The sequence below is a fragment of the Sarcophilus harrisii genome, chromosome 3 (genome assembly GCF_902635505.1).
Source record: "Sarcophilus harrisii chromosome 3, mSarHar1.11, whole genome shotgun sequence".
Lineage (NCBI taxonomy): Eukaryota > Metazoa > Chordata > Mammalia > Dasyuromorphia > Dasyuridae > Sarcophilus > Sarcophilus harrisii.
Window position 1 is genome coordinate 203,739,871 of NC_045428.1, and position 15,815 is coordinate 203,755,685.

Below are 15,815 nucleotides of genomic sequence, written 5' to 3' on the forward strand. Positions count from 1 at the left end.
CTTATTGTTTCTATCCCAACCTCTCAACCACACCTCTCAGCTACAACATGTGCCTATTACAGTACTATCAATAACTTGCTAAGTATTAGCACTGACTAACCAGTAAAGAATAAAGAAGAAAAACCAGTAAAGAAAAAATACTCTGAAGATTGAGACTTCTATTTACTATTACTGAAAAGTCTCTTTTTTCCATTTGAATGAACTCTAATCTAATTGCACATATATAACCAATATAAAACTGCTTACCATCTTAGGAAACGGGGAGGCAAAGTAGGGAGGGTTTGGAACTCAAAATCTATTTTAAATGAATGTTAAAATTTGTCTTTAAATATAACTGGAGAATATAAAACACTATTTTTAAAAAAAGTTGTTGGCTTTTTTGATACATAATGCCTAGGATAATTCTATTACTTTATTCTTCTAATCAGTGAAAAGTTAGATACAGAATTCTCCCTTGTCTTTATCATAGTCTCTTATATTAGAACTGTTGCAGTCCCTTTAAGGCAGAGCTTAGAGCTAATGTCAACTCTTTAGCAACTGAACCAAGCAGGTTTCTGATATTTTTCAACAGACTGATCAACTTTAATAAATTGTCTAAGATCAGATAATTCTCCCATTACCAATTTTTTTTCGAATTCACCACCACATTATTTTTTCTGTTAACGATAAATGTAACCCTTCTTTTCAATATCTATTCCTCACCCTTATTTTACCCTCTGAGACTAAGGAAAACAAGTCTAATTGTTCAGAATTTCCCTCTCCCTCCCCCCAACAGTTTTATTGACTTAGGTGATTATGGAGAAAACAACAGTCTTGTTGTGAGGGATTTTTCATTTCTCTTCAAGCATTTTCTTTCTCGTTCACTTGTATAGAGTTGTACATTTAGAACTATTACTTTGCTATTTTTCTGATTTTGTCCCACTTGGTTTAGGGTTCTGGTTTCAAAAATTTACTATGATCTAGAGGACTTCCTCTGAACACAATCATATTAAAATGATGAAAACTTAAAGGGATCCAAAATATTTATACATATCTATATGCTGTAGAGCCTGAAAACTGACTTAAAAAAAAAAAAAAAGAAATACTGTGATTACCTTGTCATTGACACAGCAGAATATGGAAAATATACTTTGTCACTAGCTAAGATTTCTTAGCAGCAATTTATTTCTTTGGCCTACATTACATCATGGTTTTATTTATGAGTTATTCCTTTGCCATATGTGTTTTTGTTGTTTATGAGTTCTAGTTTCCAAAGGCCATGTGACTTATATCTGTCAGACAGGCTTTCACTTACCTGTACTAAAAAATAAAATAAAATAAAATAAAAAAGCTAAAAACAAAACAAAACAAAAGACATAAAAAGTATATAAAGCCAAAAAAGTAACTCACCTCTGGAATACCAGAACCACAGGCATATGGCGCAAACACCCTGACTAAGGAGACAGCCAAAAACGCAAAAGAGAGAGCCCATAGTATGTACAGAAAGTAGTTCAAAATATATGCACTTGCACCCTAAACAAATGAAAACAAAACAGGAAACATGCCATCAGATATTATAAAATCTAAAGCAATATACCCTATAATTTATTCAGATCAAAGTCATGGAGAACCTGGCCAGGTTTTGTTAATGTTCCATGCAGGTGTTCTTAACCTATTTCATCTAATGGACTTCCTTGGCAATCTGATGATGTCTGACATGGATCTCTCCTCAAAAAAAAGTTTTAAAATAACTAAAAGAAATGCTAAATTTCAGTCAGCAGCTAGTAAAAATAAAGATTTTACCCCCAAAGTTGACAGATTCCTTAAAAATCTGTGGCCTATAGGTAAGATTCCTTAATCTAGACATATTTTTCCTATTTTTTAATAATAATACATTTTATTTTTCTGTATTTATTTACTCTTAATTTTAAAGAAAAAAATTGACTGGTGTTAGTTTTATCTGTTTTTGCTATTGGTACAGAATATGTGATTATATTGCAAGGTTTCTACATGTGCTGTTTATAGTAGCCTGCTGCTATGCAGGATATCTGGTCACGGAAAGAGTGAATTACACTGTTTGCTCTAATCATAACTTTTACAAATGTTTGTGGAAGGAATAAGCCAGAAAAATTCTGCCTTCCAGTTCGCAGCAGATTTGTTTTGTCTACTATAAAGTAGATCGTTTCTTTCAGTATTCACTGAAGCCACGTCTACACAACAGCAGGCAACCATTTTGAAAAAGGGGACACCACCGAATAAAAGCTGGGCTTCCAGTGTTTCAAGAACTGAATTGGTTCACCAATTCATTCAACCATTTATTTCAAACAACATGCTCAAATCTATAGAGGGGAAAGTTTATGAGTACAGTATTCATTTTGTTGTCATGGAAACAGTACAAAAGAGTCCGTGATCAAGGATTACTTTTATGGGATATTCCCCTTATTCTCTGGTTAGATGGTCTGAGGGATGAAAACGCAGTGGGATCACCCAAAAATTCAATAGCTGGCACAGCTACACTTGTACATATTAACATACAAAAATTATGTATTAGACTGTTCCATCAATAAAAACATATATAATCGGAAATAATCTTTCACTCATTTAAAAATAGCAGGAAAAAAACTGTCTCACTATTATTAAGATTCATCCATTATATTGAAGCATACATAATCTTCAAAGAGGGTCAAAAAGATGCATTTTCAAAATATGTAAGATTCTCTCATCAATCCAAATCAAGAATTTATTTTTGAACTTACAGAGGCCATGGTAAATGTGTGAGATTTCATGAGCTGAGTTTACTTAATGGATTTGAAGAAATCAATATAAAACCATAGGGAAAAAGGTTTAGCAAAATAGCAAATTATTTTCCAAATGACTTCAGATATGGCAAGTCAATCAGGCATAAGAAAGAAAATTTCTGCATAAATTAAGATCCCCTCCAAGAACAGTTACATTTTAAACATTCTTCAAATTACTTCTAATGTGAATATAGACAATCAACTCTAGTCTTTTTTTGGGTTCCTGCTCTCTCAAGGGCACATGTGTGTGCACACATATCACACATATAAACAAATATATACATATACATGTGTGTATATCCACAGTGATTTATATGTATGTAGATAAATGTGTGGCCATAGGTGTATGCACATATATATATATATATATTTCTTTTTATATAATCTATAAAACTTTCTATCTATAATTTTATATAAGCATGTTTCTATTATGTTTTATACTTATCAATATATACATTATATATCTTATTTAAAAATAAACTCACATATATAATTTATATATGTGTGTATGACCATTTATAAATTGGGAGCTGAGTAAGAAATCAACTCTTATATTGCACTGACTACATCCTTTTGTGCTTGTCTTTGGTTCAGGCTATGTAAAGCATCCCAATGAAAGTTTAAGTCCTCTAATTTTAAGTCATATTTTCACAGAATTCAATCAATTTTCCTTTCATCATATATTCACAAATCACTCCTCTACTATAAGCATAAAAAATAAGAAAATCATGAATTTATCATTATGTCTTGTTCCAGATTATGATTGCATAAGGCAAAAATGGTTCTTTTTAACATAACTAAATAAATGTTACATGATAAGAAAATCAAGGATAAAAATGTACACAGTGGTTTGTTTTTTTGGATCAGACCTTTTGGACCTTTCAATGGTATATAAAACAATCAATGAAAAAAGTCCATAGACACACACATACTTATATAGATAAATAGATATAGATATATCACATATGTAGAATGCATGAGAACATATAAATCATGCATATGCACACAAAGCATACTACATATATATACATGAGTGATCTATAGGAATTATCTGTACAGAGTATTGCATATACATTGGTATACTACATATTTGTATGTATTCAATTATATATATATATATATATATATGTATTCCCATGTTTATAAACAAATGTTTATACATGTTAATTATACAGATTTCTAAATGAGTGTCCTAGTAAGTTCTAGTCCATTGCTTCATCTTAGCACATTATGCTAAGATGAAGGGATAGGACGCTTTTGAAGGCAAATTCTAGCAAGTCCTATCAAACTGGGCATGGAGAGGGACTGATTGTCCATTATTCAAGAACCAGTCTAGCTAAAGTTAATGGTTTTGTTTTAATCAAAGCAACTCACAAAGTCAGTTTAGTAAAGGATAAAAGGGTTGCTAAATGGATAGAAAGAAGACTTTCACAAATGAAATCAGGAATCCTTTTTATGAAGGTAGAAATAGATATAACAAAGATAAGAAGAGATAGAGATGCATTTTAGGTATTAGTGATCCACATACATATATACATGTATATATTAAATATATAGTTATGATTACACATCCCCACATATGCCCACATAAATAAGGTATTCCTGAAGGGATTTCCAACTAAAATCTGGCTTATATCATCAAAGATATTCACATAGATAAGGGAAAGAAAAAAACCAAAAACATGTAGCCTGAATATTAAATAAGGAAGGTCCTGGACTAAGCTGGAAACCAACACATGAAGGTGCTTTATCTCAATCTAAAGAAGAAGCTCTAAATGGGTCTTTTGGCTTTTAACCAGAAATCTCACTCAGGCACATACCTCTGATTGATTTACCAGAAGCTCAGACCATTTCTGCCATAATGGACACTTGTCCCTGTCCTCAAAAGTGGTCTCGTTGGATGTCCAGCAACACTGTTCATGACTGTACCAAAATGCAGATAGACAAACTCCCTCTTTTAGATCTGTCATCCAGTCCACAGCTAAATCTATGACTCCCGCCAAAGTACCTGAAGAAACAAAAATCATTTTTTCCAAAAGGAGTTGCCTGAGGTCAAGAAAACTTAGTTTCTAACATCACTGAATAGGAAAACACAACCAGGATATTAGTTTGGACTACAACAAGCTGAGCATTAGTGGGGAATCAGGAAAGATCCTTTGGTACCCTTCTCAAGTAAAATATGTATACAAAGTGATTTCTAAACCTTAAATTGATAAAGAAATGTCATATAGCAGTCAATTAAAAAAAAATTTATTAAAGCACTTACTGTGCCAGACAAAAGCTGGGAATGAAGAAAGAGGCAAAAGGTAGCTCAGGAGCTACCTGATTCTGTGTGTGTGTGTGCACATACACATATACATATGTATGTACCCCTCTTTGTACATATGTGTATACATGTGTGCACGTATAGAAATATATGCACATGCATACTTACATACATATATATGCAAACAATATGTACAAAATGCAATATAATGCACAAACAACTATGTACCAAAAAGCTTTATACAGGGATAATTTGGAGACAGTCAAAAGAGGAAGCATTAGAATTCAGGGGAATTGGGGGAAAAAACCTTTTTAGAAAGTGAGCAGCAACCTGAAAGAAGCTAATTTTGTCAATTTGATTTAATTATTCAGATGCTCTTTCCCTAATGTATTACTTCAGATCTACACAAGCATCATCACGCTAATGAAGTTTTCCTATTTCTATTACACCGAATGTTTCTGCTCAACTTTTCAGCATTCGGTACCCTGAGCCACAATTTCACTGAAATTTCTTCCTTACTGTTAGAAAAGTACAATTATCAGCTCTTTTGTAGCACAACGGTGACATCTAGTGGGTAGTTTTCCTCACATCTTGCCTGAGAATCATGAGGAAACCCATTCAAAAGTAGGCTTGAATAGAAATGCTGTTAAATTATCAACAAGCATCTTTTAAGAGCTCCGTACCAGACAGATACAAAGACAAAACAGCCCTACCTCTCAAGGAGCTTACTACGTTCCATTATTCAGCTCCAAATGGAATGTCATTGAGCGCCCACAAGGAATGCTACCTGGGGAAAGGACCAAGCTGATGGATTATCTTTCTGCCTGGGTTTCCAAACCTGCCCATCCATCCAGGAGGATAGGGGAAAAAAATCACTGTTTTTCACTTTGCATAAAACATTTCCATCACATTTATTTTCCAATTCATAGTTAATTACCTAGATCTTCTAGATTTACTCTTTAAATCTTGTTGAAATGTTAGACTCTGACAAGAAGGAACAAAATTCCTTTTTATCAAAGAATTGGTATGTAGAATGTGCCATGTAACAAACTACTGGAATGAAAAAATAGTCTTCAGACTCAGAGCTGTATGGTTGCACCTCCTGAAATACAAGTTTCAGAGGAATTAAGGTTATGGTATGAGCAGATTGCAACATATTGAGAAAAATTGTGCAGGAGAGATAGCAAAAAAAAAAATCAGAGAACAAGAAAGAGAAGGAAAAGGAAGAAAAGGAGGAGGAAAAAGAGGAAGAAAAGAAAGAGGAGGTAGGGAGGGAGAAGGAAGGGGAGCAGCATTTATCAAACACTATGCTAGATAATGGGACTAGAAAGACAAATATAAACAGCTTCTGTTTTCAAGGACTTTGTAGTCTACTGGGGGAAGGAATAGCATATTTAAAATGAATAGTGAGTTAAATAGAGTGATTGGGGGGTGGGGATGGACAGAAACAAATGGGGGAGTCAGAAAAATGTTTTGTAGGAGATAACACTTGAGCTAGTTCTTTGTCTAGCATATTACACATTATCTAACAAAAGCACATAATAAAGTTTCCCGATATCTAGCACCCATTTGATAAAATGCTTATTGAATGAAATCATAGACCCTAGTAGTTGCAAAGTAAACTAGAGATCCAGAATCATGTCAGGTTGGAGTTTAGGAGAATCCAGAGTCAATTTTTTTAATTTCCAAAATTATATCTCTCTCTCCTAGGCCAAGAAACATATTCTGCTAGATTCTATAAATCTATAAAACAAACAAGAATATATATGTGCATATATGCAAACTCATAGATACATAAAATACAAATAAATTGATTCTTGTTCTATACTACAACTCCCCATTAATTGTAACTCAAACTTCTTTCTTGTTTCTAGATGGTTGCATGCTGACAAGGCTGGTTGAAAAGATCTTAAAATTCATATATTTAACTCCTTTTTTTTCCACTGACTCTCATTTTATGATTGAAGTTCTGAAATCTTGGCAACAGGTATAGTAGACTACTGCACACTTAGGTCAATAAATATTTATTAAGTGCCTACTATGTGCCAAGCATTGTACTAAGCACTAGGAATACAAAAAGAGGCAAGAGATAGTTCCTGTCCTCAAAGAGTATATAATCTAATGAACGAGTTATACATATATACCTATATAACAAAATATGTACATCATAATTTTGGAGATAATCTCCAAAAAAGGGAATTAATATTGAGAAGGACCAGGAAAGACCCTGCAGAAGGAGGGATTTAAATTGAGAATTAGAGAAAAACAAGGAAGTCAAGAGTTAGAAAAGAGGAGGGAAAATTCTAAGTATGAAAAACAGATAGTGAAAAGGTAGAAGATGGGAGTTTTATGTACAAGAAAGAACAAGAAGGTCAATGTTACAGGACTGTGAGATCCATGGAGGGGAATAGATTGTAAGAATGCTGGAAGGATAGGAAGAGAGAAGGTTATAAAAAATTTGAAAAGCCAAATAGAGGATTTTCCATTGTATCCTAGAGGTAAAGAATTCAATAAACTGGAGTTTATTAAATGGTAAGAAGGTATGATATGGTCAGACCTGTGCTTTAAGGTCATTTTCACAGTTAAATGGAAGATGGATTTTAATGGGGAGAATTAGAATGAGGGAACAGATCATGAGAAATGAATACATTGAGGCACTGGAACATTATGATGTTTGAAAGATTATCATTATGTATATTAAAGTTCTCCAGTACCAGACTTCTTAAACATTTCTACTCACAACCTCTTTTTGCCTGAGAAAGTTTTACATGTATATAACAGGTATATAAAATAAATATATAAATCAAAAATTTATTGATAATAAATTATAACTTCATAACTCCCACATTCAATTATGAGGCCCCATATGGTATTGGAAACCACAGTTCAAGAATCTGGGCCCTAGTATTAAAGACAGAAGATGGGAAGGAGAGAAAGACCATGAACTAGTTACTTAACTCATTTAGAAAATAAAAGTTTCTTGGGGGTCAACAGATTATAGCTCTAAGAATCTGGTTTGAACAGTAAATAAAGACTGAATGAACCTCAAAGGGAGAAAAGTTACTAAGTGATTGTGGCAAAAGTAGAATCTTGAGCAATGGAGTTCAAGAAATATTTTAATTCCCTCATGACAACCAATAAATCAGGAAGAGGTTTAAATGAAAGTACAACTGGTACTATAAAAGGTGTCTGGGGAGGCAATGTCATCAGGAAGGAAGTAGATCTCAGTGAATGTCAGAAAATATAAAGAGTGAAATGAAAGCAAATTTGTTAATTATAGAGAAGGAAGTCAGAGAACATAATGGAGTGAAATGTAGGGATAAGATAAAGGTGGAATAGGAGAATAAGAAAATAGCAATAAGAAACAGGAATTTGTCATTTATACAATGACAGCTAAGGGTTGAGAACCACTGGTTGGGGAGAGTCAAAATAATATAATTGGCAGAACCATATCAGGTTGTTTCCTTAATGGAATCTCCCTAACCTGATGAAAAAAACCTCTCAATCCTCAAAAATAAAAAAAATATATATCTATAGATATAGATATAGATATATACACACACATAGCCAATACACTATCAAGATTTTGATAAGAAAGCAGATACTGAATCATAGTATCAAATAATTGATTCACAGGACGTTGCAATTACAAAATCTTGGATCACATTTTATCAAAGTTTTGTTCACTGTCTTGTTAAAACATTCCAGCTTGTTTTGAGCTATTAATTTTTCTTTCAAGTTTCTCATTAAAAGGCATAATTTTACTCAAAAAGAAAAAAACTTGGATCATAGAGTAATAATACATAGATCCATAAAACTGGAACTCAGACTGGTTTGGTGACTTCCTCATAGTTCCACTCAGAAGTTTGACTAAGCAACCTTGTGAATGTTCAGAGACTCAGGATGTTTTATGTTTCTTTCATAGGGTCAAAAAGCCCATCCTAAAAGGTATTATTTTGTCCATGATATTTCCACAAATCATATAGCTTGTAGTATACACAAACAGGATGGGAGGTAGAAAAGTGTACAACAAAATAATTACAACATTGGGGAAAGCTATGCATTAGCCAAAAAAAAAAAAAAAAAAAAAAGTCTTACCAATATTACAATTACACAAGACCCTCTTTGAAACACTACTTTTGGGGTTTATACTATGAATATGAATTATAAGTGAGCCATTTAATTCCTTCATTTTGTTATTTAATTAAACTCTCTTGGATGTAATCAAAGACATTCTCTCTTTCCAATGATAAATTTCATTTTATGTTATATGTTTAATTCTTTAATGATTAATCATCATTAACATACCTGCCAAAAGACCAATGAGAAGCATCACGACCCATCCTGACCAAGCATCCAACAAGCTTTTGATGAACTCCCATATGGATTCTCTGCTTTTGCTAGTTATCTGAAAACAAGGAGAAAGTGTATGATATTTTGTTAACAGTTGCTGTGGGCATACCTCAGAATAGTATTTTACTTTATTCATTTTTTTAATTTCATAAAATAAGTGAGTGAAGTGTATCAGGTATAGGACTAGACTTGTGATTTCACTGATTTACAGAACTCTTTCATGAGAAAATTTCCTTTGCCAGAGCAAGTTGGCATCTTCTTTTCAATTTATACTTTCAGAGGTTTCAAACCTGCAACTCATGGCCACATGGAATCCATAGCACCCCTGAGTGTGTCCTGAGCCAGATTAAAATGTAGTTCCTCTTTGATTTTAATGTACTGATATAGTGATAAAAATAATAAATAACAATATGCCAATAATATAATACATAATTATAATAAATACTAATAAAATAAGTTAATAAAAATTTATTTTTAAAGAAAAAATACATTTATAAAAGTATGTGGTTTTCTAAATCGATATGATCCATATGGATCTTTATATATGGTTTAGTGCCTAACCCATACCTCCACTTCTATTTTAGTTTAATATCATTTTCCTAGAGCACAGGGTCACACCATCAATATATATCACAGGCAGGACTTAAATCCTGGTCTTTCTAGCTTAAAAGTTGGCCCTCTATCCACTATGCTTTGTACCCTACTTCCAAAGACCCAATTAGAGTAAACTGTTATCCACCATGTTTAGGGAATGGAATTTTCTTTTTAATTAAATATTTTAGTTAGTAGACTTATTGGCAACATCATTGAACAGAGGAAAGAACTCTGGACTTGGGGTTAATAAAACTAATAAATGTATGTTTGTGCTTGTGATTCCCATTCCATATAATCATCCACCAATTACCCTGCAGCTGCTCCTATCAGGCCACTGAATGTTTTGAATGTATATCAGGATGACAATCCACTTATTTTTAGAACTACTTCCATAGGATTAGGCTGTCCTGCATGGTAAGGTAATCAATGTAACACCACATGGCCCATTATAGACAATGCTTGATAATCAGTCCAACTATACATCGCTTTACCACTCTGCTCCATAGTCCTGTCCTCTCCTTTTCTATGTCTTTGTCTGGAAATAGTAATCAAATCAATACTCCCATTACTTTTACAAAGACTATGTCAATTAACTCTCCTACAGCCTCACTCAGTATCCCCATAGATACCTAAACTAAAACATCCTTCCAAGGCCATCACACTCTTATTTAAAATGTTCCAAAAGTCTTAGTGCAGTTTTAAGCTTTAATAAATCTAATAAAGTAGTAACCAAAGATACTAGGCAAACACAGGAATAAAAATCAAAAAGCCAAGTATTTTGTTTTCATTTCTACAAATATAGTATACAATCTCCTATTATTGTAAGTGGTAAGGGAAATATCTTATGGACTAAATATGTGGAATTTTAAATCCAAACAAGAGTTAAATCTCAAGGGAAGGTATTTATTAGAAAAAAAAAGCAACAGATGCAAAGTTTTAATACCTTAAAATTCATTAAAACTTTTTAGAACTTGTCTCCTTCTTGCGTGAGGATGGGGACTATATTACTCTTGTATTTGTATCCCCAGTAATTAGATGGTTTGCAAATAATTGGGACATAATAAATGTTTTCCATTCCTTCATTAATTCAATGATTCACTTACATACCTTCCTATGTCTATCTGTGTCACGTGATTTTTCCCTTAACCAGTCAATAGTGTGAAAGTCCTCATAGGTTCCAACATCAGGAAAAGGTTCATCAAGGAAATCCATCAGGTTACCAGACCCATTCATCTCTCCTGCATTAACCATATTAATAACACCTGGAAGAGAACAAGGATAGTTTCAAATCTAAGCTTTATTTCCAGTCAGCTTGACTTCCCAGAAGAATAATACAGACCCACTATTTTTTCCTTCAAAGATAGAATAATCATGGAACGGTTTCCAACTTCCCCATCATCACATCTACAGTTAGAAGGAAAACTAATAACCTAGCACCAAGTCAATGGGTTTTTATAAAGAACATGGCAAAGAGTCAAGTAAATTAAAATTACAGAGGATGAACCACAGAAGTAGACAATTAAAGAACTGAAATGTGGTTGCAGAAATATTGAGTGTGGATTTTCTCGGTGCCTTTAAGTATTTCTGCAACAGAAAGAACAACCACTGGCAGATTAAACTACATTTTAATCAAATTGAAAAGTAACTATGGTCAACATGGGGCTAGTCACCTTACAAGTCATAAAGAGGTTACACTGATTGATTTATTGACCTACAGTGTAATGCAGCCACTTTAAAACTTTAAGAGGCCTTTTACAGTTTGAAGTCTGAACCAAGTGCCAAGCCAAAAATCGTACCCATTTGTGGGCCCTTGGGGAAGTATCATATAGTCCAAGACGGTAGCAACCAGTGATATTAGAGAAACAAAGGAATAAAATAAGAAAATTTTGTTTTCATTTCTACAAATATAATGTGCAATCTCCTATCATTATATAGTGTTAAGGGAAATCTCTGATGAACTGAATAAGCAGAGCTTTAAATCCAGACAAGTCAGTTAACCAAAAAAGGATTGCATTTATTAGAAAAGTATATCAGCATAAGGAAAAAAGCATAAAGAATGGAAAAGAATTGATATTCAGAGCAAAAAATAAATTTTTCATGTTACTAAGATTTAACAGGTGTGTAGCCAGTTGGCTATTCCTTTATAATCAAGACTAAAAGAAAAGGCTTTCTTTGAAATATAGGCCATGACTTTAATCTCTATTCTGAGGTTGTTGTTTTAACTGTGTTTTATTTTGTTGCTACGGTATATTATATAAGCCTCAATCTCTGGCTGGCTGCCTCTGTTTCCTCATCTGTAAAATGGGGAGAATGACCTACTTCCCAGGGTTGTTATAAAAACCAAACGAAATAATAATTGTAAAAATACTTAGCACCATGCCTGGAACACAGTAGGCACTATATAAATACTAGCTTTATCATAGCTATTATTATAAATTTTTCAAATATTTTGATAACTCTGTAAGTGATATAATTGGTTACCTTTGTAATCCTATGCATTTTATTTTCTACATTATTCCAAGAAGGCTGTGAGGGGGGCTTTATGGCTAATTACACATACACACACACAGGCTAAGAACCTCTAGACTTGAGGATTGAGAGAAAGGGAAAGCTTTGGCAGAAAAAAGCAGGATATGCATTAGAATCAGTATTCGAACAAAAGCCAATGGAAAGCAGAAAACAAAATAGATGACTCCATCTATACAAGGACTTCTTAAATTTTTTCCACTCAGGATACCTTTTTACGCAAGAAATTTTTACCAGAGTTATCCCTGAATACACAGGTACATAAAATATATAACATTTATTTTATTTTATATTTATATATATATATATATGTACATATATATATAAAGCATATAAAAGACACAGATATGTAAATCAAACATTTACTGATAATAAATAAATAATAAAAAGAAATTTATTTTAAAACAATTCTTTGGTATACATATAATTTTACCATTTATTAAAGACAAAAGCAAATTTGCATGCTAATGAGATGGATATGCTTGTTTATTTTTACATAAAGAATTGAATCTTGGTGGAATATGATACCTTTTACTGCTGCCAAATTTTTCAGAACTCCCACATTCAGTTACATGACTCCCTGTGGTCCCACAATTTAAGAAGCCTTTATGGTATGATGCATACCATATTTGAGTTAATGATGGAGTGAGAGAGACAAGAAGCTAAAATGACAAAGAAAAATCTCATGCACACCAAAATACTAATACACCCACAACTGAATAAGGAATAGATAAATAGATTGTGGTAAATAAATGAAAAAATATTTATTAAATGCTTACTATGTACCAAGCACTTTAGTGGTACTAGGGATATAAATGCAAAAGTAAAAATATTCTGTTTTGATAAATTCAGAGAAGCAACATCAGACTTGAATGAACTCCAGAAATAAACAGAACAATGACAATAAAACACAAATTGACTACCATAATGTAAAGAAAAAGACAAAAGAAATTAAATGAAATGCTGTATAATAATAATAGGCAAAGCTTGACCCCAGAAAAGCCCTAAGAAAGTACACATCTTGCCTTCTTGGCAAAAGTAGGAGACCAGGGGACCATAAGGGACAGCTGGATAGCACAGTAGATAGAGCACCAACCCTGAAGTCAGGAGGACCTGAGTTCAAATCTGACCTCAGGCAATAACCTGGGCAAGTCACTTAACCCCAATTGCCTCAGCAAAATAAAAAAGGAGGCTATCACAATTTGGGTATCACTCACAGATAGTGAATGTGCTGGTTGAATTTGCTGAATTTCTTTCCCCCCCCTTTTTTTATTAAAGTTTTGTTGCAAGGATAGAACTCTTCAGGGAGAGATATTTTCAGATGGGATATATTCAAAAATGGCAGTGATATAAAAAAGATACCAATAAAATGTTTTAAAATATGCTCTTAAAGACACTAAAAAAGTTAGGAAGCATACCAGAAAAGTAAAGTATCTTGGTTTATGTTATAGTGGATAAGAATGACCTGTTTTCAAGTCCTAAATCTGACACACACACATTAGCAGTATGATTATATGCATGCTGCTTATTGTCTCAGCATGCTAGCCAAGACTAAAAGTGACAGATGAATTGTTGATTTTTATCCATAGAGGGGAGTTTCCATCTTGTGGTTTATGAAGCCATATTGTTGTCATGACCTCCTTTCGGGTTTTCTTAGCAGAGGTACTAGAATCATTTTCTATTTCCTTCAGCAGCTCATTTTTGCAGTTCAGGAAACTGAGGCAAACAGGGTTAAGTAACTTTCCCAGAGTCACACTGTTACTAAGTATTTCTAGTCACATCCGAACTCAGGTCTTCTCGACTCCAGGTCTGGTACCTTGTCCACTGTACCATTTAGCTATCCAAATAAAGCCATGGATTTGGATTAAAAAAAAAAAAAATGTAAGGGGAGGGAAAAGGAGAATCACCACATAATATGAGCCAAAAGGAGGTAGTGATCAATTCCTCTCCAGTCCTGCATAGGATTCCAGGGAAGTCTAGAGTAAGGTTTTAATTAATTAAAGAACAATAAGGTATTTATCTCCATCATGTCTTGAATATCTCCAAACTATAAGAAGAAAAAAAAATAAAGGAAAAGTGACCTACAACCTTCAAAGCTCTATCTCATAACCAAGGGAATTTTCCCATCCTGCCATCTGGATAAAATAGTCTCACTTCATAATCATAGGTTAATCTCTAGTATTTCATTGGCAATCCTCTCACATTGATGAGGAAGGAGTAAGGAAATGGAAATCCTGTTTCAGGAAATCCCTACTGGCTGAACTAGGAAAAATTTTCCCCCAGAAAAAAAAAAAAAGGTATTTAAAAAGGAGTTCAATGTCTTTCATCATGGAGTCATAATTATTGTTGTGTCTCTACCCGATATGTGAGCATTTCAGGGGAGTGTGGCTAGAAACCATCACAGAGGTCCAGTCTCTTTGTGGCTCTCTGGAATTTCTAAGCACACAAGACAAACAATCAGCTCAAGACTTATTGCCATTATTTTTCCCACTTCCAATTCCACATCTCACTATAATCTGAAGAATTTAGGTAAATAAAAGTAGCTTCTGTCACAGAAAGGTTGTGGTCCTGTAATTTCTCATTCATTAAAATGTTAATTATGAAGAAAAGAATTTACTGTACTATGTTAATAGTCTAAAATTTCAGATATTCTTAATCAATAAAATATGATCACTTGAAATATTAGCTACTCCTAAAAGTGGTCAAGTGGTTACAATAATGATTATTCTGAACCAAAGTTAAAAGGCAAATTATCGCAAGCATAATGAAATGTATTACATAATAGCTTTAAAAAAAAAAATCAAAAACAAGACTATTTCTTGTTTCCAGGCAATGAAGAAAAGATTCCTAACCCACAAGGGTTAAATATAATTATTTTCCAGAAATCTCTTTTTTTCTTAACTTACCATGAATTGGGTGTAGATTTGTTTAACATTTTATTATCTACATAATCAGAGACTGATTACTAAACACTGGAAAAACCAGATGCATCAATTGACATACTATTTTTTTTAGTTTACTATAATTTACTATAATTACTCCCATTTAAGTAAGTATACTTCAAGTACAAATAACTACAAGCAGATATAATTTTATTTTGAAAAAATATTCATCCTACTATCTCTTCTTTCTTTACCTTATGGAGTTAAAAAAAAAATGCACTGTATAATTGACATAGTTTGATCCTTTGAACCATTCTTTTTCGGGAGGTCAATGGAAAGGGAGGGTGAAGTGGTAATTAAAATGCCATATTAACTAAATATATTTAATTATTACATATAATTTATATAACTATAATT

The 15,815-nt window shown here is 32.9% G+C and overlaps 1 protein-coding gene across 2 annotated transcripts in view; it reads right to left on the reverse strand.

The window, feature by feature from the left end:
• The window catches only part of CLCN4 (chloride voltage-gated channel 4), a 105,807-nt gene that overhangs the window by 62,551 nt on the left and 27,441 nt on the right, over positions 1-15,815 (reverse strand). For both annotated transcript variants that reach the window (XM_003765589.3, XM_031959007.1), the window contains 4 exons: positions 11,098-11,252; positions 9,352-9,451; positions 4,598-4,785; positions 1,390-1,512 (listed from right to left, as the gene is read on the reverse strand). In XM_003765589.3, coding sequence (XP_003765637.1) covers positions 1,390-1,512; positions 4,598-4,785; positions 9,352-9,451; positions 11,098-11,241 — 555 coding nt within the window. In that variant the 5' untranslated portion in view covers positions 11,242-11,252. The remainder of the gene's footprint in view (positions 1-1,389; positions 1,513-4,597; positions 4,786-9,351; positions 9,452-11,097; positions 11,253-15,815) is intronic.